Raw genomic sequence first — 25,355 nt, forward strand, 5'->3', positions numbered from 1 at the left:
GCGCTCCCGCGACTCTGAGTGGAGCGCTCACAGGATCCCGGGCTCTGATTGGCTGACGTAGCCGGTGACCGGCCACGGAGGGACACGTGGGGGAGGGCTGGGTACGTGCTCCAAGGTCTTAAAGGGGAAGTGTCGCCAATTCCAGGAAAGGGGGGAGGGGAGCGGGGCGGGAGGGGGTGGCGGGAGGGGTCCGGGGCGAGGTACGCGGGGGCGGGTCTGAAGAGGGAGAGTGGCGCAATCAGCGGCCGGGACAGCAGGGGAAGGGCGGGGCCAGTGGAGGGGGCGGGGTCAGAGGAGGAGAGAGGATGGGGAGGGGCGGGGTCAGGGGAGGGTCAGCGTAGGAGGGGAGGGGCGAGTTCTGAGGAGGGGAGGGGCGGGGTCAGGAGGGGGTAGAATGCGGGAGTGGGAGGGTTGGGGTGGGGTCAGCAGAGGGGAGGAGGGGCGGGGTCAGGGAGGGCGGGGTCAAAGGAGGAAGGGGATGGGGGGAGGGGGGGGAGGGTCAGGGAGGAGGGGCGGGTCAGGGGAGGGCGGGCAGGGTAGGGGAGGAAGGGGCGGGGTCAGGGGAGGAGGGGCGTAGGTGAGGGGAGGGGCCAGGGAGGAGGAGGAGGAGGAGGGCGGGTCAGGGAGGAGGGGCTAGATGAGGAGGAGGGGCGGGGTCAGCAGAGGGGAGGAGGAGGAGGGGCGGGGTCAGGGGAGGAGGGGCCAGTGTAGGAGAAAGGGCGGGGCCAGGGGAGGAGGGAGGGGAGGGGCGGGGCCTGGGGGAGGAGGGGCTAGGTGAGGAGGAGGGGCGGGGTCAGGGCGGGGGAGGAGGGGCTAGGTGAGGGGGCGGGCTCAGGGGGCCGCGCCGCGCCGCGAGGCTGGAGGACCGCGGACCATAGAGCGGCGGCCGGAGCGGCGCCCTGTGCTCGGCGCGTGGCGAGGAGCCACTTCCGGTTTCCGGTCAGCGCCGGGTGGCTCGTTGCGGAGTCCGGGCAACATGGCAACGGCGGTGAGAGGCACCGCCCCGCCCCGCGGGACCCCAGAGCGCGGCCCTGCCCGGGGGAGATGGGGTTGGGAGGCGGGGCCCCGCCCGCGCGCGCGCTGCCCCCGCCCCCTCACCGCTCTCCTCCCTCCCCAGGCCACGAAGGTGCCTGAGGTCCGGGACGTGACCCGCATCGAGCGGATCGGTGAGTCCCGCCCCGGGGACCTGCCGCCGCCGCCGCCGCCGCCATGGGAACCAGCCGGGCGCCAGGCGGTCTCCACGGCAACGGGGCTGGGCGCAACCTGCCCCCCCCGGCGGCTCTGGCCCCTGGGGCTCATCGGGGCTGGGCTGTGGGCGGGGCTGCTGGCCGGGCCCGTGGGGCTGAGCGGGGGCGGGTCAGTGGGGCTGAGCGGGGGGCTGGGCTGTGGGCGGGGTTCTGGGCCGGGCCCGTGGGGCTGATCGGGGGCGGGGCTGGCCGGGCCCGTGGGGCTGATCGGGGGCTGGCCGGGCCCGTGGGGCTCATTGGGGGGGGAGCCGTGGGGCAGGTCGGTGGGGCTGGCCGGGCCCGTGGGGCTGATCTGAGGTGTCAGGGAGCAGCGGGCGATACCAGGCTGCCTGGGCCCTTTGCCCTCATCAGCTCTGGCCCCTGCCCACGGGGGGGGCACCAAGTCCCCCCTCGGCCCGGGCAGCCAGGTGATGCGCCGGCCTCTCTTCTGTCCCCAGGCGCCCACTCCCACATCCGGGGCCTGGGCCTGGACGATGCCCTGGAGCCCAGACAGGTACCTGGGGCGCCTCCTCCTGGCCACTCCCGTGTGGGGAGCCTGGGCGGAGGGGCCCACTGGGAGAGAGACCCAGGAGGCTTCGGTGGGAGGGAAAATGGGGGGCTGTTGGGGGTAGCGTCACTGTCTGAGGGAGCTTGGGGGGCTGTGCGGGGGGCATAGGGCACCTCGGTCAGTGGAGGAGGAACTGAGTACGGGGGCGGGAGTTCTGGCGGGCGTGGGGGTTGCGTCTGGGGGAAGGGGTGAATGGGGAGAGATGGAAGGGCTGCCTCTGGATTGCAGCAGGGGCTGGGGGTGTGAGTGGGGATGGGCTGTGAGAGAGGAGTGGGGATGGGGTGTGAGTGGGGCTGGGCTGCATGTGAGAGGAGCAGGGGACTGGGTGTGTGAGTGGGGGGGCTGGGCTGCATGTGAGGGAGGAGCCGGGGGCCTGGAGGTGTGAGTGGGGGCTGGGTTGCATGTGAGGGAGGAGCCAGGGGCTGGGTGTGTGAGTGGGGCTGGGCTGCATGTGAGAGAGGAGTGGGGACTGGGTGTGTGAGTGGGGCTGGGCTGCATGTGAGGGAGGAGCCGGGGGACTGGGTGTGTGAGTGGGGGAGCTGGGTTGCATGTGAGGGAGGAGCCGGGGGGCTGGGTGTGGGAGTGGGGGGGCTGGGCTGCATGTGAGGGAGGAGCCGGGGGACTTGGTGTGTGAGTGGGGGGGCTGGGCTGCATGTGAGGGAGGAGCCGGGGGACTGGGTGTGTGAGTGGGGGGAATGGGCTGCATGTGAGGGAGGAGCCGGGGGGCTGGAGGTGTGAGTGGGGGGGCTGGGTTGCATGTGAGGGAGGAGCCGGGGGGCTGGAGGTGTGAGGGGGGGGGGGCTGCATGTGAGGGAGGAGCCGGGGGGCTGGCTGAGGCTCCCCCCTCGCTGTCACCCACCCCTCGCTCTCCCCAGGTCTCGCAGGGCATGGTTGGCCAGCTGGCCGCCCGCCGCGCCGCCGGCGTCATCCTGGAGATGATCAAGGAGGGGAAGATCGCGGGCCGGGCCGTCCTCATTGCCGGCCAGCCGGGCACCGGCAAGACGGCCATTGCCATGGGTACGACACTGGGGGGGCTCCCTCCAAGGCACCTGGGGGGCCCCTGTTGGGAACCGATCACAGCCTTGGCCTGGGGATCCCTTCTCCGCTCCTCCTCTTGATAAGTACAGGGCCCTCTGGGCTCCCTCCCCCCCACAGGAATTCCCCCCGTCCTGGAATCCTGCTCCCACCCAAGGAATCCCCCCTACCCGTGTCCTGGGATCCCCCCGACCCTGGGAATCCCTCCCGCCCTGGCACTCTCCTCTGGGCCCCTCGAGGGAGTTGCCATGCCCAGAGCAGTGGCTGAGGAGTGGGGGTCCCCAGCTGTCCGCTCCCCTGTGTAACCAGCTCTCCCCCCTGCCCCCAGGCATGGCGCAGGCGCTGGGGCTGGACACGCCTTTCACCGCCATCGCCGGCAGCGAGATCTTCTCCTTGGAGATGAGCAAGACAGAGGCGCTGACCCAGGCCTTCCGGCGCTCCATCGGCGTGCGCATCAAGTGAGGGGCGGGGCCCGGACGCCGGGGTTCTGCCTGCAACTCGGGGAGGAGAGGGGGGCTGGGAGCCAGGACTCCTGGGTTCTCTCTCCGGCTCTGGGAAGGGAGTGGGTTCAAGTGGTTAGAGCAGGGAGCCAGGACTCCTGGCTTCTCTCCATGGCAATGGGAGGTGAGTGGGGTCTAGTGGTTAGAGCAGCGGGGGCTGGGAGCCAGGACTCCTGGGTTCTCTCCCCAGTTCTGGGAGGAGAGGGGAACTGGTGGGTTAGAGCAGGGGGGCTGGGAACCAGGACTCCTGGGTTCTCTCCCTGGCAATGGGAGGGGAGTGGGATCAGGTGGTTAGAGCCGGGGGCTGGGAGCCAGGACTCCTGGGTTCTCTCCCTGGCAATGGGAGGGGAGTGGGATCAGGTGGTTAGAGCCGGGGGCTGGGAGCCAGGACTCCTGGGTTCTCTCCCTGGCAGTGGGAGGGGAGTGGGATCTAGTGGTTAGAGCCGGGGGCTGGGAGCCAGGGGGCATTGGTTGCTGCCGTGCGTAGGTTCCGCCCTGGGCACAGAGCTGCCTGCCCGGCTCGGGGTGGTGGGGGAAGCTGATTTCTGTCCCGGGGGGGGGTGAGGGCTGTTCCCCCCTGACCCCACCACTCTTCACCCGCAGGGAGGAGACCGAGATCATCGAGGGGGAGGTGGTGGAGATCCAGATTGACCGCCCGGCCACTGGCACTGTGAGTGGGGAGCGCGGCAGGGGGTGGGGGTGGGCAGCCCCTGGGGGCTGAGCCAGCCGGTGCCGCCCCGGGTTCCCCGGCCCAGCTTGGCAGGAGCAGGACAGACCTGGGTTGGCTGGTGCTGATGTGCCCTCCCATACCCCACCTGCCGCCCCAGGAACGGGCCCTCCCCTCCCTCCAAGAGCAGACCCCCCCCTTAGGCCAGTGGGCGGGGGGCAGCTGTGGGCTCTCTCCCCCTCCCCCCACGTTTGCTCTCTGCCAGGGAGTGTGGCGGGTGGGGGGGAGGTGCGCAGCGGCTGACGCTCCCCCCCCCACACCACAGGGCGCCAAGGTGGGGAAGCTGACGCTGAAGACCACGGAGATGGAAACCATCTACGACCTGGGCACCAAGATGATCGAGTCCCTGACCAAGGAGAAAGTGCAGGCAGGGTGAGGGGGGGGGGGGCGGCAGTGGGCGATGGGTGGGACAGGAGGGGCCCATGGGTGGAGAGCTCACGCTTGCTGGGAGGGCTCCCACAAGGGGCCCATATCGGGGCTTCCAGTGTCGAGGGGGCTGGGCTCCCCCCGTCTGCCGTCGCACCCCCCCCCCCCAGCCAGGCCTGACCACCCCCCCCCTAAAATGCTGGGGTATAAATTAGCTGTTCCCACTGGAGAGGGATCTTGGAGTCATTGCGGAGAGTTCGCTGGTAACATCCGCGCCACGTGCAGCGGCGGTGAAAGCCCGAGCCCGGCGCTGGGAGTCCTGCAGGAAATGTCTTGCCTCTCTAGATCCACGGCACAGCCGCATCGGGGAGACGGCGCAGGCGCGGGCGCCCCCTCGCCAAAGAGATGGGTTGGAGTTGGGAAAGGTTCAGAAAAGGGCAACAAAAACGCTGAGGGGTCTGGGACGGCTGCCGCGTGAGGAGAGATTAATAAGACGGGGACCTTTCAGCTTGGAAGAGAGACGCCTAAAGGGGGGGGGGGGTGACAGAGCTCTATAAAATCATACCTGGGGCGGAGAAAGTGAATCAGGGCGTGTTGTTTACTCCTCATAACACAAGAACTGGGGTCACCCAATGAAATGAACCGGCAGCAGGTTTAACACAAACACAAGGAAGAATTTCTTCACCCGACGCACAGTCGGCCTGTGGAACTCCCTGCCGCAGGATGCTGTGAAGGCCAAGGCTAGAACAGGGTTCAGAAGAGACCTAGCCAGGTCCCTGGAGGCCAGGCCCATCGGTGGCCATTAGCCAGGCTGGGCAGGGATGGGGTCCGTGGCCGCTGTTTGCCGGGAGCTGGGGATGGGTCACTCGACGGTGCCCCCTGCTGTTCGGTCCCTTGGGGGCGGCTGCCGGGACACGGGACACTGGGCTGGACGGAGCTTTGGTCTGACCCAGTCTGGCCGTTCCTCTGTTCCCCCGCAGGGACGTCATCACCATCGACAAAGCCACAGGGAAGATCAGCAAGCTGGGGCGCTCCTTCACCCGGGCGCGGGACTACGACGCCATGGGCGCCCAGGTACGGGCGGTGCCGGGGGGGGCGCCCAGGTACGGGCGGTGCCGGGGGGGGCGCCCAGGTACGGGCAGTGCCGGGGGGGAGCCCAGGTACGGGCAGTGCCGGGGAGAGGGGGGGAGCCCAGGCACGGGCGGTGCCGGGAGCGCCAGGCACGGGCGGTGCCGGGAGCCCAGGTACGGGCGGTGCCGGGGCGCCAGGTGCAGGCGGTGCCGGGAGAGGGGAGCCCAGGCACGGGCGGTGCCGGGAGCCCAGGCACGGGCGGTGCCGGGAGGGGCGCCCAGGTACAGGCGGTGCCGGGGCTGCCCAGGTATGGGCGGTGCCGGGAGGAGTGGGGCGCCCAGGTACGGGCGGTGCTGGGGGGAGGGGGGGTGCCCAGATACAGGCAGTGCCGGGGGGGGGAGAGGGGGGGCAGGGGGGCGCCCAGGTACGGGCCGGGGCTCTGAGCTGCCTGCCCCCCACGTTCGGGGGGGGGGGAGTGGGGTGGTGCTCAGGGGCAGCAGGGGGGCGCTGAGCAGCCCTTCCCCCGCATCACTTCATGTTGTCCCAGGTGTGTGTGGGGGGGGTCGGCTGCTGGGGGGGGTGCGGTGGGGGGCTCCAGAGGGCAGACTCTGAGCTGCCCCCTCCCCAGACCAAGTTCGTGCAGTGCCCGGACGGGGAGCTGCAGAAGCGCAAGGAGGTCGTGCACACGGTGTCGCTGCACGAGATCGACGTCATCAACAGCCGCACGCAGGGCTTCCTGGCCCTCTTCTCAGGTGCCCCCCCGCGGCCCCCCCGTCACCCCCCCATCATCCCCCCCCCAGCCCCATCACCAGCCGCTCGCAGGGCTTCCTGGCCCTCTTCTCAGGTGCCCCCGCGCCCCCGTCACCCCCGCAGCCCCCGTCACCCCCACCCCGCAGCCCCATCAACAGCCGCACGCAGGGCACAGCCCTCTTCTCAGGTGCCCCCGGCCCCCCGTCAACCCCACCCCCCCATAAACAGCCGCACGCCGGGCGTCCAGGCCCGCGTCACAGGTGCCCCCCGGCCCCCCTGTCACCCCACAGCCCCCGTCACCCCCACAGCCCCATCAACAGCCGCACGCAGGGCGTCCTGGCCCTCTTCTCAGGTGCCCCCCCGCAGCCGCCTCCACCTCCCTGCGGCCTCCTGACCCTCTTCCGCGGCCCTGGGGGGCACAGGCTCTACCCCCCGAGTCAGAGCCTCTCCCTTCCCCAGCGAGGTGGGTGCCCCCCCCGGGAGGGTGGGTCCCCTGGGGGCGTCGGGGTCGGGGCGTGTCCCTGCCGGGGCCCCCTAGCTCGTGTCTGCGCCCCCAGGCGACACCGGGGAGATCAAGGCCGAGGTGCGGGAGCAGATCAACGCCAAGGTGGCCGAGTGGCGTGAGGAGGGAAAAGCCGAGGTCATCCCGGGGTGAGTGCGGGGGGATGGGTGATGCTGGACAGGTGATCTCTGGGGGGTTTGGAGCCTGGGTGAGTTGGGGTAGGAGGATGCCTGTAGGGTGTTGGGGGGGCAGCATGGTTCCAGGGACTGAGTGATTGGAGGGGCTAAGTGTATGCACAGGGGGCCAGCAGGGTGACCCCGGGAGGGAGGGGATGGTGGGGGGCCAGCGGGTGATCACAGGGAGGGAGGGGATGGTGGGGGCCAGCAGGGTGATCACAGGAGGGAGGGGATGGTGGGGAGCTGGCGGGGTGACCCCAGGAGGGAGGGGATGGTGGGGGCCAGCAGGGTGATCACAGGGAGGTGGGGATGGTGGGGGGAGCTGGCGGGGTGATCACAGGGATGGGGGATCACAGTGGATTGACCCTGGGGAGGGAGAGGGGCTGGCAGGGTGTCCCCGGGGGGGGGGGATCGCTGTGGGAGGGCCATGGGGAGGGAGGGGGAAGGGGGGGCCGGCAGGAGGGTGACGGCCGTGCCCCCCCAGGTGCTGTTCATCGACGAGGTTCACATGCTGGACATCGAGTGTTTCTCCTTCCTCAACCGGGCGCTGGAGAGCGACATGGCCCCCGTGCTCATCATGGCCACCAACCGCGGCATCACCAGGTGGGCAGCCGGGGGGGGCCTGGCCGGGGGGGGGCTGGTGGGGGTCAGGGTGGAGGGGGGTTGGCTGGGGCGGGCAGGGTGACAGGTAGCTCCGTTCCTGAGGGCTGGGGGAGCCAGAGGGTCCTGCCCCCCCCCCCCCAGCCAGACGTGACTCTCACCCGGAACAGCCCAAAACCCAGAGCTTGTGGGTACAGAGACCAGGACCCCCCAGTCTGGTCCCGTTTGGGGGGTGGGGAGCCCAGATCCTGGTTCTGGGTCCCCCCCCCCAGCCCCTCCTCTGGCCTTTGTCTCGCTTCCCGGGCCCAAGGTGGCACCTGGCTCTCAGGTCACACAGGGGCACCCGGCTGGGCAGCCTCACCTGCCCCCAGGGCCTCAGCGAAATCACCCCCCCCCCCCCCAATTCCCACCAGCTGAGCGTTGGGGCAGCACCCAGGGAAACTGAGGCACGCACAGTGTGGGACAGTGAGACTCACATGCAACATAACAAGGCGAATAAACCCCACTTCCTCACGGGGGCTTTCCCGGGGGGGTGGGGTGCATGGGGACAGGTGGCTCTGACAGTTGTGGGGGGGAGGGGCTGGAGCCCCTCCCCTGTCGCTGAGGCCCCCGCTCCCCCCAGGATCCGCGGCACCAGCTACCAGAGCCCCCACGGGATCCCCATCGACCTGCTGGACCGGCTGCTGATCATCTCCACCGCGCCCTACAGCGACAAGGAGACCAAGCAGATCCTCAAGATCAGGTGGGGGGGTCCCCACGGCAGTGCCCCATAGGCCCGGTGCTCTCACCCGGCCCGGCAGCCCCTGGGGTGAGCCCCTCGGCTTCCCACCCCCTGGCCCCCCCCTCGGAGCTTGCAGCCCCCCCCCAGCGAGTGCCCTGGGATGGGCCCCGGGGGCGGACGGGCCCCCCAGCTCTGGGCTCGGGAGTGAATCGGTCGGGGGGGGGACCGTGGGGGGGCTGTTGGGGGTCTGGGCGCAGCGCGGAGAGTCCTGGGTTAGCGCCGAGGACAGAAATTACAGCCAAGCCCAGCTGGGTCGGACCCGAGCCCAGAGCCCCCCGACCCCTTAGTGCCAGTGCCCCCACTCCCCCCCCCCAGCCCCACACGGAGCAACCCCCCCCGGCCCCTCGTCCTCCTGCTGGTCGCACCCGCCCGGCTCCCTGCCCAGGGGGCACCCGCGGGCGTTAGCTGCTGGGTGCCAACCGGCTGGGCAGTGGGGGGGCCATTGTCTTCTGGGCCCCTCCCTGGGCGTGGGGGGCCCTGGCCCCAGCCAGCCGCCGTGGGTCACACCTGGGTCTGTGTGGTGAGCAAACTGCCTCTTCCCACCCCCGCTGACCACGCGGCCTGTGGGGAAACTGAGGCGCACGCCCCGTCAGGGATCTCTGCCAATGCTGCGAGCTCCCCCCAGCAGTGCCCTGCCCCCTCCCTCCGCCCCCAGGTGCGAGGAGGAGGACGTGGAGATGAATGAAGACGCCTACACGGTGCTGACCCGCATTGGGCTGGAGACCTCCCTGCGCTACGCCATGCAGCTCATCACCGCCGCCAGCCTGGTGTGCCGCAAGAGGAAGGTGAGGCCCGGACGCCTGGGTTCCGTCCCGGCTCGGGGGGAGGGGAGCCCGGGCGCCTGGGTTCCATCCTGGCTCGGGGGGAGGGGAGCCCGGACGCCTGGCCATCCCGGCTCGGGGGGCTGGGAACCCGGACGCCTGGGTTCCATCCCGGCTCGGGGGGCTGGGAACCCGGACGCCTGGGTTCAGTCCCGGCTCGGGGGGAGGGGAGGAGGAGGGCTGGGAGCCCGGACGCCTGGGTTCGACCCCAGCTCGGGGGGAGGGCAGCAGGAGGGTTGGGAACCCGGACGCCTGGGTTCGATCCCGGCTCGGGGGGAGGGCAGCAGGAGGGTTGGGAACCCGGACGCCTGGGTTCGATCCCGGCTCGGGGGGAGGGCAGCAGGAGGGCTGGGAACCCGGACGCCTGGGTTCGACCCCGGCTCGGGGGGAGGGCAGCAGGAGGGCTGGGAATCTGGACGCCTGGGTTCGACCCCGGCTCGGGGGGAGGGCAGCAGGAGGGCTGGGAATCTGGACGCCTGGGTTCGATCCCGGCTCGGGGGGAGGGCAGCAGGAGGGCTGGGAGCCCGGACACCTGGGTTCGACCCCGGCTCTGGGGCTGGGGAGGAGGAGGGCTGGGAGCCCGGACGCCTGGGTTCGACCCCGGCTCAGGGGCAGGGGAGGAGGAGGGCTGGGAGCCCGGACGCCTGGGTTCGACCCTGGCTCGGGGGCAGGGGAGGAGGAGGGCTGGGAGCCCGGACGCCTGGGTTCAACCCCGGCTCGGGGGGGAGGAGGGCTGGGAACCCGGACGCCTGGGTTCGACCCTGGCTCGGGGGGAGGGCAGGAGGAGGGCTGGGAGCCCGGATGCCTGGGTTCGACCCCGGCTCGGGGGGAGGGCAGCAGGAGGGCTGGGAACCCGGGCTCCTGGGTGGGATTTCTGAGGGTGCCCCCCCGCCCCCCGTGGGGTGCACCGGGCCCCTCTGACCCCCCCCCCCCCCCGCAGGGCACGGAGGTGCAGGTGGAGGACATCAAGCGGGTGTATTCCCTGTTCCTGGACGAGTCGCGCTCCACGCAGTACATGAAGGAGTTCCAGGAGGCCTTCCTCTTCAACGAGCTCAGTGAGTGCGGGGGGGGCGCCGGGGGGGCTCCTGCCCGGCTCAGCGGGGTCTTGTCCCCCCCCCCCGGCCCCTTGGCAGGGCCCTCGAAAGCCCCACCCCCTTCTAACCTTCCTTCTCTCTTGCAGAGGGAGACACCATGGACACATCGTGATCCCGCCCCCCTGCTGCCCCCCTGCCCATCCAGCCCTTTCCGTGGTTTCTGATTTTGTAAAATAAACATTTTGGAAAAATTTGCTGAGTGTCTGACGGGCTGGGAGCCCGGACGCCTGGGTTCTGTGGCTGGGGGCCTCGGAGCTCGGACGCCTGGGTTCTGTGCCTGGGGCTGGGAGGGGGCTGGGAGTCTTGTGGGGGACGTTTGGGAGCCCGGACACCTGGGTCCTGTGCTGGCTCTGGGAGGGGGCTCGGAGCCCGGACTCCTGGGTTCTGTGCCTGGGGCTGGGAGGGGGCTGGGAGTCTTGTGGGGGACGTCTGGGAGCCCGGACACCTGGGTTCTGTGCTGGCTCTGGGAGGGAGCTGAGGTCTAGGGGAAGGTGCGGGGGACTGGATTCCTTGGTTCTGTGCCCAGCTCTGGGAGGGGGCGGGGTCAGGTGGGTTGTGGGGAGGGGCTGGGAGCCCCCCAGGTTCTGTGCCCGGCTCTGGGAGGGGGCTGGGAGCCCCAGGGCGGGGGAGCTGGGAGCCCCCCAGGTTTTGTGCCCGGCTCTGGGAGGGCGCGGGGTCAGGTGGATTGTGGGGAGGGGCTGGGAGCCCCCCAGGTTCTGTGCCCGGCTCTGGGAGGGGGCTGGGAGCCCCCCAGGTTTTGTGCCCGGCGCTGGGAGGGGGCTGGGAGTCTCAGGGCGGGGGAGCTGGGAGCCCCCCAGGTTCTGTGCCCGGCGCTGGGAGGGCAGTGGGGGCCAGTGGTCGCAGCGAGGCCCTGCCCTGCCCCCCACACACACACGCGGAGCCGGGGGGGCACGGCCATGGCGTTTATTGCCCCCCCCGCCCCTAGGCGAAGCCCCCCCGGGCGCTGCAGAAGTCGGGCCCGATGCTGTGCACGGTGCAGTCGCTGGAGTCCATGGGGCAGAGGCTGCAGTGGCAGCTCAGGGCCACCGGGAAGGTGAAGGCCGGGTCCACGCCGGGCGGGCAGCCGGGCAGCGCCAGCGTCTCGTAGCGCACGGCCCGGTAGCTGCAGACGTGCTGGGAGACGGGCGCCAGGGCGCTCTTGTACACCGGCTCCTGGGGAGAGAGGGGTAGGGCAGGGGGGCAGGCGGCAAACCCCCCCCCGAGGCCGGTGCCCCCCTCCCGCCGGTGCCCGCCCGCCCCTGCCCGCCGCCCGCCCCGGCCCCGCCCTCACCTTGGTCGGGCAGTACCCGCTGCAGATGGCCGTGGCCACGGGGACGCAGACGGGGCAGTCGTCCTTCTCGGCCGCGATGGTGGCGTTGACGGGGCGGCAGAACCGGCGCCCGCGGGCGGCCCCCAGGGCCCCCCCGGCCAGCAGCAGCGCCAGAGCCAGAGCCTGCAGCCAGCGCTGGGGGAGAGGACAGAGCGGGGGGCAGATGGGGCCGGCTCGGGGAAGGGGGGGGCACCGTTAGCTGGGTCCCGGACCCTCCCCGGCAGGGACCCTCGTCCCCCATGTGCCCCCCGCGCCCCCTTGGCCAGCGCACGGCTCCCTGCCCCCCAGCCCCCCTCCGCGGCTCTCACCTGTGGGGGTCCCATGCTGGCGTCGGTGCCCGAGGAAATCAGCACCAGCTGTTCCCCACGGCCCCTCTTATACCCGCAGCTCCTGCCCCCTCAGTGCCCACGTCCCCTCCCCCCGCCCCACTCCAGCTGGCGGCAGCGGGGAGCCAAGGCCACCCCCCCCCCGGCACAGGGAGGGGGCGACTTCAAGGCCAACGTCACTAGGGCACCTCGGCCCACGCGGCCTGTCTGCCAGGGGCGAACCCAGGAGTCCGAGCAGCCAGCCCCTTCGCCTGGCACGGCCCCTGGGGACTCCTGGGTTCCTCCCCATCTCTGGGAGGGGAGTGGGGTCTAGTGGTTAGACCAGGGGGGCTGGGAGCCAGGACTCCTGGGTTCTCTCCCTGGTTCTGGGAGGGGAGTGGGGGTTAGTGGTTAGACCGGGGGGGGGCTGGGAGCCAGGACTCCTGGGTTCTCCCCCCGGCTCGGGGAGGGGAGTGGGGTCTAGTGGTTAGACCAGGGGGGCTGGGAGCCAGGACTCCTGGGTTCTCTCCCTGGTTCTGGGAGGGGAGTGGGGTTTAGTGGTTAGAGCAGGAGGCTGGGGCGCAGGACTCCTGGGTTCTCTCCCTGGTTCTGGGAGGGGAGTGGGGTTTAGTGGTTAGAGCAGGAGGCTGGGGCGCAGGACTCCTGGGTTCTCCCCCCGGCTCGGGGAGGGGAGGGGGCAGAGCCGTTCACCCTCTCGGCTCACGTCTCCTTTGCCAAGGGCAACCCAGGCCCCCCCCGGAAGCCGGGGGCTGGTGCCAGATGCGTTGCCAGGTGAGAAATCCCCGCATCCTGCTGGCCTCAAGAGCGGCGCCCCCGGACAAATCCCCCCCAAGGGCACGGGGGAGGGGGGCTGGCAGGACACCTGGGTCCTCTTCTGAGACTCATGCCTGGCAGCCCCTCCTCCCCCCAAAATAGAACCCAGGTGTCCTGGTAACTGGGGGAGGGCAGAGAAAGGACCAGGCGTCGGCGAGCCCCCTGCCCCCCAAGGAGGACAGACCAGAGAACACAGGGGTGACGTATCATAGCATGTTGGGGTGCACAGTATGGGGGGGACCCCTCAGACAGGCCCCGGCTTGCTGCTCCCATAACACTGATACTCCGTGCGGTACATCAGGGGCACTGCCAGGATCCGGGGCCCGGCTACGGGGGGGCAGATGGTGGGGGGCCGGGCTGGGGGGCCCTGGCTGCTGGGGGTACAGCGGGGGGGCCCGTAGGACTCCTGTGCCAGGCTCAGCGTCCCCCGGTGTGGGACAGCAGGGGCCAGCGTTGGCAGGCGGGGAGGGCGGGTGGGGCTGGGGAAGAGGCCGGGGTCACGTGGGGGGCCGGGGGGCCGGATGGGGGGCGCCGCGTCCTTGCCCAGGGAGGGGTCCCTCAGGCCGTGCCCCCAGGCCTTCGGGTAACCCTCAAACTGCCAGTAGGTGAGGGCGTCTTTCCGGGCGTAGCCCTGCAGCTCCTGCCTGGGGGAGAGACGGGGGGCGGGGGTGAAACCACGGATCCTTCTGCCCCCTAACTCTGTCAGCCCTGCCCGCACCCCCCAACTCCTCCATCCTGCCTCCCAGCCCCCCTGCTCCAACCACCAGCCCCCACTCCCCTCCCAGAGCCAGGGAGAGAACCCAGGCGTCCTGGCTCCCAGCCCCCTGCTCTAACCACTAGACACCAGTCCCCTCCCAGAGCCATGGGGAGAACCCAGGCGTCCTGGCTCCCAGCCCCCCGCCCAAGCGGTGGGGTCTCTCACGGGGTGAAGGTGCGGATGTCCCGGCTGGTGACGGAGACGTAGGGGTCCAGACGGCTCAGAACCGCCCCGTCGCGGACGTAGAAGACGGATCCGGCCAGGGGCTTGTTCTCCGTGCTGGCCACCATGGACTGAGGAGGCCGGGGGAGATGGAAATTAGGGTTCACCCCATTCTGGGGACCCCAGCCCCTCACCCAACTCCATCTGCCATCTCCCTGGGAACCTGACCCCTCGCCCCACCCCATCGGCCAGCGCCACCCTCCCGGGGAACCCCCACCCCAGGGAACCCCAGCCCCTGCCCCCCAACCAGGGAGCCCCCCCAATTTCTGGGGTCCCTACCTTGGAGGCGCCGTCGCTGTGGTGGGCGGCCAGGGCGAAGGGCTGGGGGCCGGCGTGGTGGGCGGGCTCGGGGGGCAGGTGGGGCCAGCCGCAGAACCGGTGCCGGGTCTCGCTGGGCCGGCCCCCCGGGGTCAGCGGGACCCGCCAGGCGCGGAGCTGCAGCTGGGGGGGCAGAGCACCGGGGGTGGGGGGGGCGGGGGTCAGTGCAGGTGGGAGGGAGACAGGTCCCCCCCTGTTCTAAGGAGCCCCCACCCTGAGCTATAACCTTCCTCCCCCTGCCCCCAACAGCCGGCGGGGGACCCTAGAGTAGATCCCAAAAGCCATCCTGGGGGGCAAGAGACAACGCGTGAGCCTCACTGCCGCCCCGGGAGCAGGCGTTGAGCCATGGGACCCAGGCATCCTGGCTCCCAGCCCCCGCACCTCACTCTAACCACTGCACCCCACTCCCCTCCCAGAGCCGGGGATGGAACCCAGGTGTCCTGGCTCTCCCCCCACCCCAACCACTAGACCCCACTCCCCTCCCAGAGCTGGGGATGGAACCCAGGAGTCCTGGTCCCCAGCCCCCCCGCTCTAACCACTAGACCCCACTCCCCTCCCAGAGCCGGGGATGGAACCCAGGCGTCCTGGCCCCCGGCCCCCGGCGTGCCTTGTCCCGGAGGTCCTTGTTGCCGTGGACTCTCCACAGCGGGGCGGGCAGGAGGTAGCCGGGCTGCCCCAGGACCCCTCCGTGGGTTTTCACGTCGTGGCAGAGGCCCGTGGTGGTCGCCAGGCGCCGGATCAGCTCTTCCCGCGGGGGCCGCTCCGCGCCGGGGGGCAGGGGCTCATGGACTGTGGACTGGGGGGAGGCAGAGAGAGACTGTAACCCCCCCGCCCCACAGAGCAGGGGAGAGAACCCAGGCATCCTGGCTGTTCCTTCCTTCCCACCCCCCCCAACCTCCCACCCCAAGCCAGGAGGGAACCCAGGCGTCCTGGCTGCCGGTGCCTTCTCCTCCAACCTCCAGGCCCCACTCCCTGCCCAGAGCCAGGATAGAACCCAGGCGTCCGAGCTCCTAGCCCCCTGCCCCCTCTCTAACCACTAGGCCCCACTCCCTGCCCAGAGCCAGGATAGAACCCAGGCGTCCGAGCTCCTAGCCCCCTACCCCCACTCTAACCACTAGACCCCACCTGCCTCCCAGAGCCAGGATAGAACCCAGGCGTCCTGGCTCCTGTTTTCCTCCCCCCGCTCCCCCACAGCTCTAACCACCAGACTCCCACTCCCCGAGCCAGGAGGGAACCCAGGCGTCCGGGCCGCTGGCTGGCACTCACGCGGGCGGCGGGGGGCGGGAAGGGCTGTGGGGGCCGGTTCTCCAGCCCCACCCCACTGCTGGTGAGGGGCCAGTCCCAGCTGTGGCGCCACCGGGCCCCCTCGAGGCCCCAGCCCAGGTCGGTGCCCGCGGGCGCGGGCAGGACGGTGCCAGCCATGCCAGCCTCTGCCCTGGCCCTGCCCCCTCCCCCCGGCGGGGGGGGGGTGTTTGTGACTTGTTACCATGGAGCTGGAACCTAGCACATGTGACCTGGCACGGGGCCCAAGGAGCAGCTGGCAGCCCGGACGCCTGGGTTCTCTCCTGGCTCTGGGAGGGGAGTGGGGTAAAGTGGTGGGGGTGGGGGTGGGGCTTAGAGCTAGGACGCCTGGGTTCTCACCCCAGCTCAGGGGGGGGGTGACAAAGTGGGGGCTTTTCACAGTGTTGTGCATGAACACGGCGTGTGCCTCAGTTTCCCTGTGTGCTGGGTGTGCAATGGGGGGGTGGCAGGGGGGGGGTCATTGCTGAAGGGGGCCAGGTGTGACCTTGCCCAACAGCCGGGACCCCGACGACAGCTTGGAGATGGGGGGACCCAGCGACTGGTGCCCGGGAGCCCCCCCCCTGCCCCACAGCTCTAGCAGCTGGTTCCAGCCATTGGGGAAACAAGGGGCTGAGGGGAGGGGCCCAGGTGACCTGCTGGCCGGAGGGAGGACAAAGGGGTGGTGTGGGGAGGGGAACAGGGCCCGGCTGGAAGTGGGGGGCTGTGAGGGGGATATGGGGCCTGGCTGGAAGGAGGAGGGACTGGGGGGGATAGAGGGGCCGGCTGGAAGTGGTGGGGGGCAGAGGGGATATGGGGCCTGGCTGGAAGTGGTGGGGCAGAGGGGATATGGGGCCTGGCTGGAAGAGGGGTCTGGGCCTGTCTGTGAAGGGGGCCTGGGGAGGGGATACAGGGCCTGTCTGTGAAGGGGGCAGTGGGCAGGGATATGGGGCCTGGGTGGAAGTGGGGCTGTAGGAGGGGATATGGGGCCTGGCTGGAAGAGGGGCTGGGTGGGGCCAAGGAGCAGCCGGAGCCCATGGGGCTGGGACATGGGGTGAGGACTGGCCAGGCCAGGACCCTGAGAGCTGCCTGGGCTGGGGTGGGACGTACAATAACCCCCCCCCCTTGCACTGGCTGAGGGTCCCTGCAGGCTGGAGCCCAGAGGAGGGGGGGGGGCTGCTCCCTCTGGGGGGTGGCCCCGGGGGCCAGAGCAGGGGACCCCCGAGGGGCCCGGGGCAGAGCTGCAGCCCCGGGGCCCCAGGGCTGGCCCCCCGAGAGCGATTACGCCGGATGAAGGTCACACTGGACACGTCTCTGTTCGGCGAGTGGGGCCGGCCCAGCACAGAGCCCGGGGCTGGCCGGAGCATTAGCCGGGAACCCGCCGCTCAGCGCGGATCCCACGGGCCGGGCAGCTCCCGAGGGGCCCGTGGGCTGGGGGCAAAATCCCGAGACAAAACCTGCTCGAAAGTGACGAGAGTCCCAGGCCGGCCGGTGACTTTTCCCGCTTTCCCAGCAGCAGCCGCGTTAGTCTGGATCCGCCAAAACCCAGGCTCCTTCTGGCACCTCTGAGACGGCGTCGGCGGTCGGGGGCTGCAGCCGGTGACGTGGGTCCTGGCCCCCGAAAGCCGAGGCCCCAATAAATGTGTTTGTCTCTGAGGTGCCACAAGGATCCTGTTCTGGTTACGACCGTTTTCCTGCCCGCGGGACGGAGCTCCGGTAACCCCCTCGCCTGCGCTTCTCCTGGGGCCACCGGGCAGCGAGTTTAAAAAATCGGGACGGGCTGGGGGGTAATAGGAGCCTGGATAAGACAAAGACCCGAAAATCGGGACTGTCCCTGTAAACCTGGGACATGTGGTCAGGCTAATTTTCCCCGTTCCCTTTTCCCGTGTACCAAGTGGAACGGCAAGGCCTGGGGGGGCCGTCGGGCCCCGGTGGCTCTAGACGGGTTATGGGGAAAGCTGACTAGGTAACAACGTGTAGATGGAGGGTGACCAGAGGTCCTGATTGTCTAGGGCCAGTCCAGATGTTCGGGTCTTTTTCTTATCTAGGCTCCTATTTCCCCCCCCCACCCCCGTCCCGATTTTTCACACTCGCCGTGGGGTCGCCCCGTGCGGGTGTGAGAGGAACAGCGGGAAGTGACCCAGCGTGCGAGTGCGGTCGCACGGTTGGGCTTTGGATGGGGAATGAAAGGTTGAGGCGCCTGCCTGAGAATCATAGTAAACGACCCCAGATCTGGAGGAAGGAAAACACCCACCCTCCGGCAGGCCCCTGTGGCCGAAGAGTGGGCTGGGTGGTAACCCGCAGGGCACCCCCGGAATCCACCCCCAGCCGCCCCGAGGCCGGGGGGGGGGAACCCCCCAACCAGCCGGGATCGGTTATCGCCTCCACCGCGAGAACAGCGGGGCACCAAGTGGGGGGTTGTCTTGTTTTCTGTGTTTCCCAGGGGGTTCCAGGCCGAGGGGGGGGACTCAGTGTCCCCGGGTGTTACGGGTTAACGAGGGGAGGGGGGAGGGAGTTTGTGGGCACAGAGGGCTGGAGAGGGAACGCGGGACCCCGGCCGCTGGCCTGGAGGATGGAGACCCCAGCGACTGGTGCCCGGGTGACCCGGCTCAGGAGTCGCAGCCGGTCCTGGCCGGGGGGAGGACAATGGGCTGCGGGGACGGGACCCCGGTGACCTGACCAGCCGGGTCCAGCCAGAGGGGCCAGAGGACGGGAGAGGGGAGGAGCCCAGGAGACCCTGTTTCCCTGGAGAGAAGACAATGGACAGAGGGGGGCTTGGGGCCGGGGGTATCAGATGCCCAGCTGGGAGCAGGGGCTCGGGGCTGGAGGGGGCAGGCAGAGCCCACTTGGCTCCCGGGGCACTGGGACGTGCTGGGCTGAGGGGGGCCAGGCCTGAGGCGGGAGAGTTTCCTGCGCTGGGTTCAACGCTCAATAACCCTCCTGTGTTACGCTGGCTGAGTCGCCCGGGCCAGAGAGCAGGGCGGGGCGGGGGCATCGGCCTTCGGGGGGTGGAGGCCCTGGGGGTCCGAGCGAGGGGACTCCCCGAGGGGCCAACGGCAGAGACAGACGCGCTGAGGCTCAGGGAGGGGCGGCTCCAGGAGGTGGAGGGGCCGGACCCCGGGGGAGAGCGGCCCCCCGAGAAGGGCTGTCGTACTGAAGGGGGCAACCCCCCCCCACGGACCGCACAGGGCCACGAGTGACCACGGCCCGTGAGTCCGTGCCTGAGCCTGACGAGGTAAACGAACCCCAGAGACTTGTCCGAGGACGGAGCCCTATAAAGACGGACCCTGGCTCTGGGAGGGGAGGGGAGTCTAGTGGCTGGAGCAGGGAGTCTGGGAGCCAGGACTCCTGGGTTCTATTTGCAGCTCAGCCGGTGGTGGTTGGGTGTCTGGATTTGCTCCCTGCTGTGCCCCTGGTGCTGGCTGCCCCTCGCCCGGTGAGGTTGCTTGTCCCCTTCGGGGGTGTCATGGGGGGTCTTGGCTGTGAATAGTCTGGGTCCCATCTGGGTCCACACTGGCTCAGCCCCATCGTTAACCAGTGGGATGCCCCGCTGCAGGACACGCCCCATCCAGAGTTGGGAGTGCAGCGGTGTGGGACAGTTTGTGGGTCAATTACTATCCCCACACACACCCCCCAGAGAAGAGTGTGTGTGTGTGGGGGGGCAGTTAACAGGGCTGGATGGGTCTATGGGTCTGATTCTGCCCCCGGGGTGGAGGCAGGTACTAGGGAGCCCTTGAATATCCCTGTCCCTGCCACAAGGTGGCGCCAAATTCACAGGAATCCCCCCAGGACCCCCTCAACCTGGGGCAGGAGTGGGGGCCAACCCCCCCCCCACCATGGGAGCAGAGAGGGGTCAATCAGGAGGTGTATCTCCCTCAGCTGGGGGGGCTGCGGGTCGGGAGTGAGGGGCACCGGCAGGGCTGGGGGGAGCTGGCCATGGGACTCATGGGAATCGCTCCCAGACTCCTGTGGGGTGGGTGCCCCACACGTGGATCCCGAGGGTCGTTCCCCCCCCCCCCGACAAACAGGCCGTGACCCCAATGAACGACGCTGAGACTCTGGGTTTGTTTCTTTCGGGTCTTTTCCAGGTACAAGGAACCGCAAGTGGGTCGGAGGGGGGGGCGGGGTCAGGGAATAAGTTAATTCGGGGGCGAGGGGGGTTGGCGGGAGGGGGGAGTAATAAATATGGGAAGAAACAGCGAACAGACACAAAAGGCAGAAACTCCCTCGAGGCCACGGGGCTGACCCACGGCGCCCACAGGCTCCAGCCCCACAGCTCAGCCTCTGAGCCTGGCCCCCAGCCCCCGGGCTGACCCACGGCGCCCACAGGCTCCAGCCCCACAGCTCAGCCTCCGAGCCTCCAGCCCCACAGCTCAGCCTCCGAGCCTGGCCCACAGCCCCCGGGCTGACCCATGGCACCCACAGGCTCCAGCCCCACAGCTCAGCCTCTGAGCCTGGCCCCCAGCCCCCGGGCTGACCCACGGCGCCCACAGGCTCCAGCCCCACAGCTCAGCCTCCGAGCCTCCAGCCCCACTGATCAGCCTCTGAGCCTGGCCCCCAGCCCCCGGGCTGACCCACGGTGCCCACAGGCTCCAGCCCCACAGCTCAGCCTCCGAGCCTCCAGCCCCACTGATCAGCCTCTGAGCCTGGCCCCCAGCCCCCGGGCTGACCCACGGCGCCCACAGGCTCCAGCCCCACAGCTGAGCCTCCGAGCCTCCAGCCCCACTGATCAGCCTCCGAGCCTGGCCCCCAGCCCCCGGGCTGACCCACGGCGCCCACAGGCTCCAGCCCCACAGCTGAGCCTCCAAGCCTCCAGCCCCACAGCTCAGCCTCCGAGCCTGGCCCCCAGCCCCCGGGCTGACCCACGGCGCCCACAGGCTCCAGCCCCACTGATCAGCCTCCGAGCCTGGCCCCCAGCCCCTGGGCTGACCCACGGCGTCCATGTGAGTGGCAGTGCCTGAGTCGCTCCGGTTCCCAAGCAGAGCCCCGCGGGGCGGGTGCCGGGGGCTCCGTCCCTCCAGCCCCCCGGCCCGGCTACGCCCGCCCGGCGCGGCTCAGCAGGGTGCAGACGCAGGCCGTGTCGATGCGGATCCAGCGCCAGCCCACCAGCTTGTCGGCGTCGGCGGTCAGGGCCCGCACGTACGACTGCTTGGCCTTGCACTCGGAGAGCCAGTGGCGCCGGTCCACGCCCCGGCACCCGCCCGTCGTCCCGCCCGCCGGGTTGCACTTGGTCTCGAAGAAATACTGCTTGAGCGGCCCGGTGAGCGTCTGCACCTCGGACAGCACCGTCACCGCCTTGCCCCGGACGTCCACGGCCGTGCGCTTGTCCGTCACCCACCGGCTGACGCTGTCGCACACGGACATCTCGCCCCGGCGGGCAGCCTCCGCCCCCCCGGCCCGCCGCGCCCGCCGCGTCCCGTTCGCCGGCCCCGCCCGGACGCCCGGCTCCTCCTCCAGCAGCAGCAGCACGGGGGGCCCGGCGGGGGCTCGGCTGGCCAGGGCCACGCGGGGGGACGACAGCTCCCAGTCGCCCGGGAGGGGCCGCGTGCCAGGACCGGCGTCCGGGCCGGCGGGGAGGGGAGGCGGCGGGGGGCGGCGTGGAGGGCGCAAAGGAACGAGGTGACCATAGCCTGGAGCCGAATGAGCATCACCGCGGGGACCTGGGGGGAGAACGGGGGGGGGGGGGGTTAGAGCTGGCAGGTCCTGCCCCTCCCCCATTAAACCCCCACAGCACTGAGACATGGCCCCGTCCACAGGTCGGGAGTGAGGGGCACCGGCAGGGCTGGGGGGGGCAGGGCCGGGCTGGCAGGGGCTGCGGGTCGGGAGTGAGGGGCACCGGCAGAGCTGGGGGGCAGGGCCGGGCTGGCAGGGGCTGCGGGTCAGGAGTGAGGGGCATCGGCAGGTCTGGGGGGCAGGGCCGGGCTGGCAGGGGCTGCGGGTCGGGAGTGAGGGGCACCGGCAGAGCGGGGGGGGGGCAGGGCTGGGCTGGCAGGGGCTGCGAGTCAGGAGTGAGGGGCACTGGCAGGGCAGGGGGGGCAGGGCTGGGCTGGCAGGGGCAGCAGGTCGGGAGTGAGGGGCACCGGCAGGGTGGAGGGAGCCCAGGGCTGGGCTGGCAGGGGCTGCGGGTCGGGAGTGAGGGGCACCGGCAGGGCTGGGCTGGCAGGGGCTGCAGGTCGGGAGTGGGGGGCACCGGCAGGGCTGGGGGGGGCCCAGGGCTGGGCTGGCAGGGGCTGCGGGTCGGGAGTGAGGGGCACTGGCCGGGCGGCGGGGGGCAGGGCTGGGCTGGCAGGGGCTGCAGGTCAGGAGTGAGGGGCACCGGCAGGGCGGGGGGAGCCCAGGGCTGGGCTAGCAGGGGCTGCGGGTCGGGAGTGAGGGGCACTGGCAGGGCTGGGGGGGGCAGGGCCAGGCTGGCAGGGGCTGCGGGTCGGGAGTGAGGGGCACCCTGGGTGTTACCTGCAGTGTCAGCGTCTGGGGGCCAGTTCCCTGCAGATCCAGCCCTGGGCCCGATTCATGACCCTCCTGCAGCCGAGGGTCAGGCCGACGCCCCGTCCTGACCCCCCCGGGCACTGGGCGACTCCTACCAGGCGCAGGGTCCCTTCGGCGCGATCCCAGCCCAGACCCCCCTGCCCCTGGGGGGCTCCATGGCTCCGCAGGGGGGAGGCTCAGGGGCAGCGCAGGGCTGGCGCCCCCTCCCTGGGGGGCTCGATGTTCATGCTGCCGGCCTCCGGCTGGGAGAAGGGTGGGAGGTTTGGGTCACAGCGGCTGGGGAGGGGGGAGTCGCTCAAAAGACCTGAGGGGAAAGCGAAATACATCAATTAATGTTAACTGGGAGAGAACCCAGGAGTCCTGGCCCCCGGCCCTGCCTGCTCCAACCACTAGACCCCCCTCCCCCCAGGCAGGCAGGTTTTAGGGGGATTCTAGAACGCGGGGAGCCTAGAACCGCTACCCCCAGCCGTCGGGCCAACGTGCTCTAGAAAAGGTGCCGACACGCTGGCCGGCCTAGAACTCGCCCCAGACACGTTGATTGGGTCTAGAACGTGCCCCTGGTCAGACCCCCGTTCTGCCCCGTGGCAGATCGTGCCCCGCACTGAATGAACCCGCATCGCGGCCCGGGGGGATTGCGAATGGCGCCAGGGTCTGAAGCAGCCAGAACACGAGCCTGGCCACAGGTTCTAGAACCCACGGGATCTAGACCCTCGGTATTTACACGCTGACGCCAGGGTCTGGAACTGGGATCTAGAACGTGGCAACCCCCCACCCTTCCCAACGTGACCCGCTAGAGCCGAGCACTGGCTATTTACGCGCCCCCCCCGGTTCTCGAGCACGGTGCCCCTGGGTTCTAGGTGCCGCCAGCTCCCAGCCCGTCCGTCCGTCCCTCCAGTGACAGCTGCAGAATCCGGAACCGGCAGCTGGGGCGGGGGGCGGGGATGGGATCCAGATGCAGGGACATCTGGAGGGGGCAGCCAGGGGGGGGGCTAATGCGCTCGCCTTTGAAACCGAAACCTGAAACCCAGCCCATCCCCCACCTGCCCCCCCCCCCCACAGAGAGCCTCCCGCATCCCTGCACTGAGCCGCCCGTTCTCATCGCCCTGGGGGGCGGCGGGCTGGGATTGAGGGGTCAGAGCGGGGGGGGCTGGGAGCCCGGACGCCTGGGTTCTCTCCCTGGCTCTGGGACGGGGGTGGGGCTAACAGAGTATAACCAGTTTGTAGAGAGATTAGAGTCTGACCCTGAGGCTATTTGCATAAAGTGTTACCCACAATCCCAGGCGACGTGACCTCCTGTGCAGGAACCAGCCCCCGCCGCTGTGCAGGTATGTGCAGCTCAGCCAGACGTGCGCCAACCTGCCAGGGCAGGGAACAGCCAGCGCGGCGGTGCCCCTCACTCCCGACCCGCAGCCCCCGCTCGCCCGGGCCCGGGCTCCCCCCAACCCTGCCGGTGCCCCTCACTCCTGATCCGCAGCCCCCGCTCGCCCGGGCCCAGGCTCCCCCCAACCCTGCCGGTGCCCCTCACTCCCGACCCGCAGCCCCCGCTCGCCGGGCCCGGGCTCCCCGCAACCGTGCCGGTGCCCCTCACTCCCGACCCGCAGCCCCGCCGCCCGGCCCTGGGCTCCCAACCCTGCCGGTGCCCCTCACTCCCGATCCGCAGCCCCCGCTCGCCCGGCCCTGGGCTCCCCCCAACCCTGCCGGTGCCCCTCACTCCCGACCCGCAGCCCCCGCTCGCCCGGCCCTGGGCTCCTCCCAACTCTGCTGGTGCTCCTCACTCCTGACCTGCAGCCCCCCTGCCAGCCCTGCCCCCCCAACCCTGCCAGTGCCCCTCACTCCCGACCCGCAGCCCCCGCTCGCCCGGCCCGGCTCCCCAACCCTGCCGGTGCCCCTCACTCCAGATCCGCAGCCCCCTGTCGCCCGGGCCCGGGCTCCCCAACCCCGCCGGTGCCACACACTCCCGATCCGCAGCCCCCGCTCGCCCGGCCCTGGGCTCCCCCCAACCCTGCTGGTGCCCCTCACTCCCGACCCACAGCCCCCGCTCGCCCGGGCCCGGGCTCCCCCCATCCCTGCCGGTGCCCCTCACTCCCGACCTGCAGCCCCCGCTAGCCGGGCTCCCCATCCCTGCCGGTGCCCCTCACTCCCGACCCGCAGCCCCCGCTCGCCCAGGCCCGGGCGGCCCCCAACCCTGCCGGGGCCCCAGACTCCCGACCCGCAGCCCCGCCGCCCGGGCCCGGCTCCCAACCCTGCCGGTGCCTCACTCCCGACCCGCAGCCCCTGCTAGCCCAGCGCTGCCGGTGCCCCTCGCTCCTGATCCGCAGCCCCTGCTCGCCCAGCGCTGCTGGTGCCCCTCACTCCCGACCCGCAGCCCCCGCTCACCCAGCGCTGCCGGTGCCCCTCACTCCCGACCTGCAGCCCCCTGCCAGCCCGGCCCTGGGCTCCCCCCAACCCTGCCGGTGCCCCTCACTCCTGACCCGCAGCCCCTGCTAGCCCAGCGCTGCCGGGGCCCCTCACTCCCGACCCGCAGCCCCTGCTAGCCCAGCGCTGCCGGTGCCCCGCACTCCCGACCTGCCGCCCCCTGCCAGCCTGGCCCGGGGCTCCCCCCAACCCTGCCGGTGCCCCTCACTCCCGACCCGCAGCCCCCGCTCGCCCAGGCCCGGGCTCCCCCCAACCCTGCCGGTGCCCCTCACTCCCGACCCGCAGCCCCCGCTCGACCAGCCCTGGGCTCCCCCCAACCCTGCTGGTGCCCCTCACTCCCGACCCGCAGCCCCCGCTCGACCAGCCCTGGGCTCCCCCCAACCCTGCTGGTGCCCCTCACTCCCGACCTGCAGCCCCCGCTCGCCCGGGCTCCCCCCAACCCTGCCGGTGCCCCTCACTCCCGACCCGCAGCCCCTGCTAGCCCTGCCCTGGGCTCCCCCCAACCCTGCCGGTGCCCCTCACTCCCGACCCGCAGCCCCCGCTCGCCCGGGCCCAGGCTCCCCCCAACCCGGCCGGTGCCCCTCACTCCCGACCTGCAGCCCCCCGCTCGCCCGGCCCTGGGCTCCCCTCAAACCTGCCGGTGCCCCTCACTCCCGACCCGCAGCCCCCGCTCGCCCGGCCCTGGGCTCCCCGCAACCCTGCCGGTGCCCCTCACTCCCGACCCGCAGCCCCTGCTAGCCCAGCCCTGGGCTCCTCCCAACTCGGCCGGTGCCCCTCACTCCCAACCCGCAGCCCCCTGTGGTGTTCTAACAGCAAAGGCTTATCCAGGGGCAGGTTGGGGTCTCTCTGAGCTACTTTGGGTCCTAGGGGTTGGAGGACCAAGTGAAACTGGGCCTGTGATCTGTGTCCCCCCAGTCTGAGTCTCCCCTTCTCCTGTCACTGGAGCACCGCAGAGCTTCCATCCTGCCCAGGGAACAGGGACGTTCCCATCCCTGGCTCTGGGGGAGGAGTGGGGTCTAGTGGTTAGAGCAGGGCGGGAGGGGGGAGAGTTGGACTCCTTCTAATCCAGTAGCCCTTGCTCCCCTCCCAGAGCCGGGGAGAGAACCCAGGAGTCCTGGCTCCCAGCCCCCCCTGCTCTAACCACTAGACCCCACTCCCCTCCCAGAGCCGGGGAGAGAACCCAGGAGTCCTGG

General features: G+C 70.9%; 4 protein-coding genes across 4 annotated transcripts; 1 reads left to right on the plus strand and 3 right to left on the minus strand.

Moving 5' to 3' along the window:
• Positions 1-873: 873 nt before the first annotated feature.
• RUVBL2 (RuvB like AAA ATPase 2) lies at positions 874-10,360 on the plus strand. The gene is made up of 15 exons (XM_039510032.1): positions 874-988; positions 1,118-1,166; positions 1,685-1,740; positions 2,670-2,811; positions 3,158-3,287; positions 3,933-3,999; positions 4,322-4,428; positions 5,403-5,496; positions 6,122-6,245; positions 6,801-6,894; positions 7,405-7,524; positions 8,144-8,263; positions 8,958-9,087; positions 10,064-10,178; positions 10,304-10,360. The coding sequence occupies exons 1-15, from the start codon at positions 977-979 to the stop codon at positions 10,327-10,329; spliced, it is 1,386 nt and encodes a 461-aa protein (XP_039365966.1). The 5' UTR covers positions 874-976; the 3' UTR covers positions 10,330-10,360.
• A 787-nt stretch (positions 10,361-11,147) lies between these two features.
• Positions 11,148-12,174, minus strand: LOC120388377 (lutropin subunit beta-like). Its single transcript, XM_039510190.1, has 3 exons — positions 11,856-12,174; positions 11,509-11,682; positions 11,148-11,390 (listed from the first exon to the last, which is right to left on the minus strand). The coding sequence occupies exons 1-3, from the start codon at positions 11,868-11,870 to the stop codon at positions 11,160-11,162; spliced, it is 420 nt and encodes a 139-aa protein (XP_039366124.1). The 5' UTR covers positions 11,871-12,174; the 3' UTR covers positions 11,148-11,159.
• A 711-nt stretch (positions 12,175-12,885) lies between these two features.
• Positions 12,886-15,433, minus strand: LOC120388320. Its single transcript, XM_039510095.1, has 5 exons — positions 15,250-15,433; positions 14,591-14,779; positions 13,945-14,106; positions 13,609-13,736; positions 12,886-13,330 (listed from the first exon to the last, which is right to left on the minus strand). The coding sequence occupies exons 1-5, from the start codon at positions 15,403-15,405 to the stop codon at positions 12,931-12,933; spliced, it is 1,035 nt and encodes a 344-aa protein (XP_039366029.1). The 5' UTR covers positions 15,406-15,433; the 3' UTR covers positions 12,886-12,930.
• A 4,862-nt stretch (positions 15,434-20,295) lies between these two features.
• Positions 20,296-21,792, minus strand: NTF4 (neurotrophin 4). Its single transcript, XM_039510156.1, is given in 3 exon segments — positions 20,296-20,849; positions 20,852-20,921; positions 21,715-21,792. Coding segments are annotated over 2 exon segments (612 nt in total). The 5' UTR covers positions 20,910-20,921; positions 21,715-21,792.
• Between the last annotated feature and the right edge of the window lie 3,563 nt (positions 21,793-25,355).

This window comes from Mauremys reevesii, linkage group 22 (genome assembly GCF_016161935.1).
Source record: "Mauremys reevesii isolate NIE-2019 linkage group 22, ASM1616193v1, whole genome shotgun sequence".
Taxonomy (NCBI): Eukaryota; Metazoa; Chordata; order Testudines; family Geoemydidae; genus Mauremys; species Mauremys reevesii.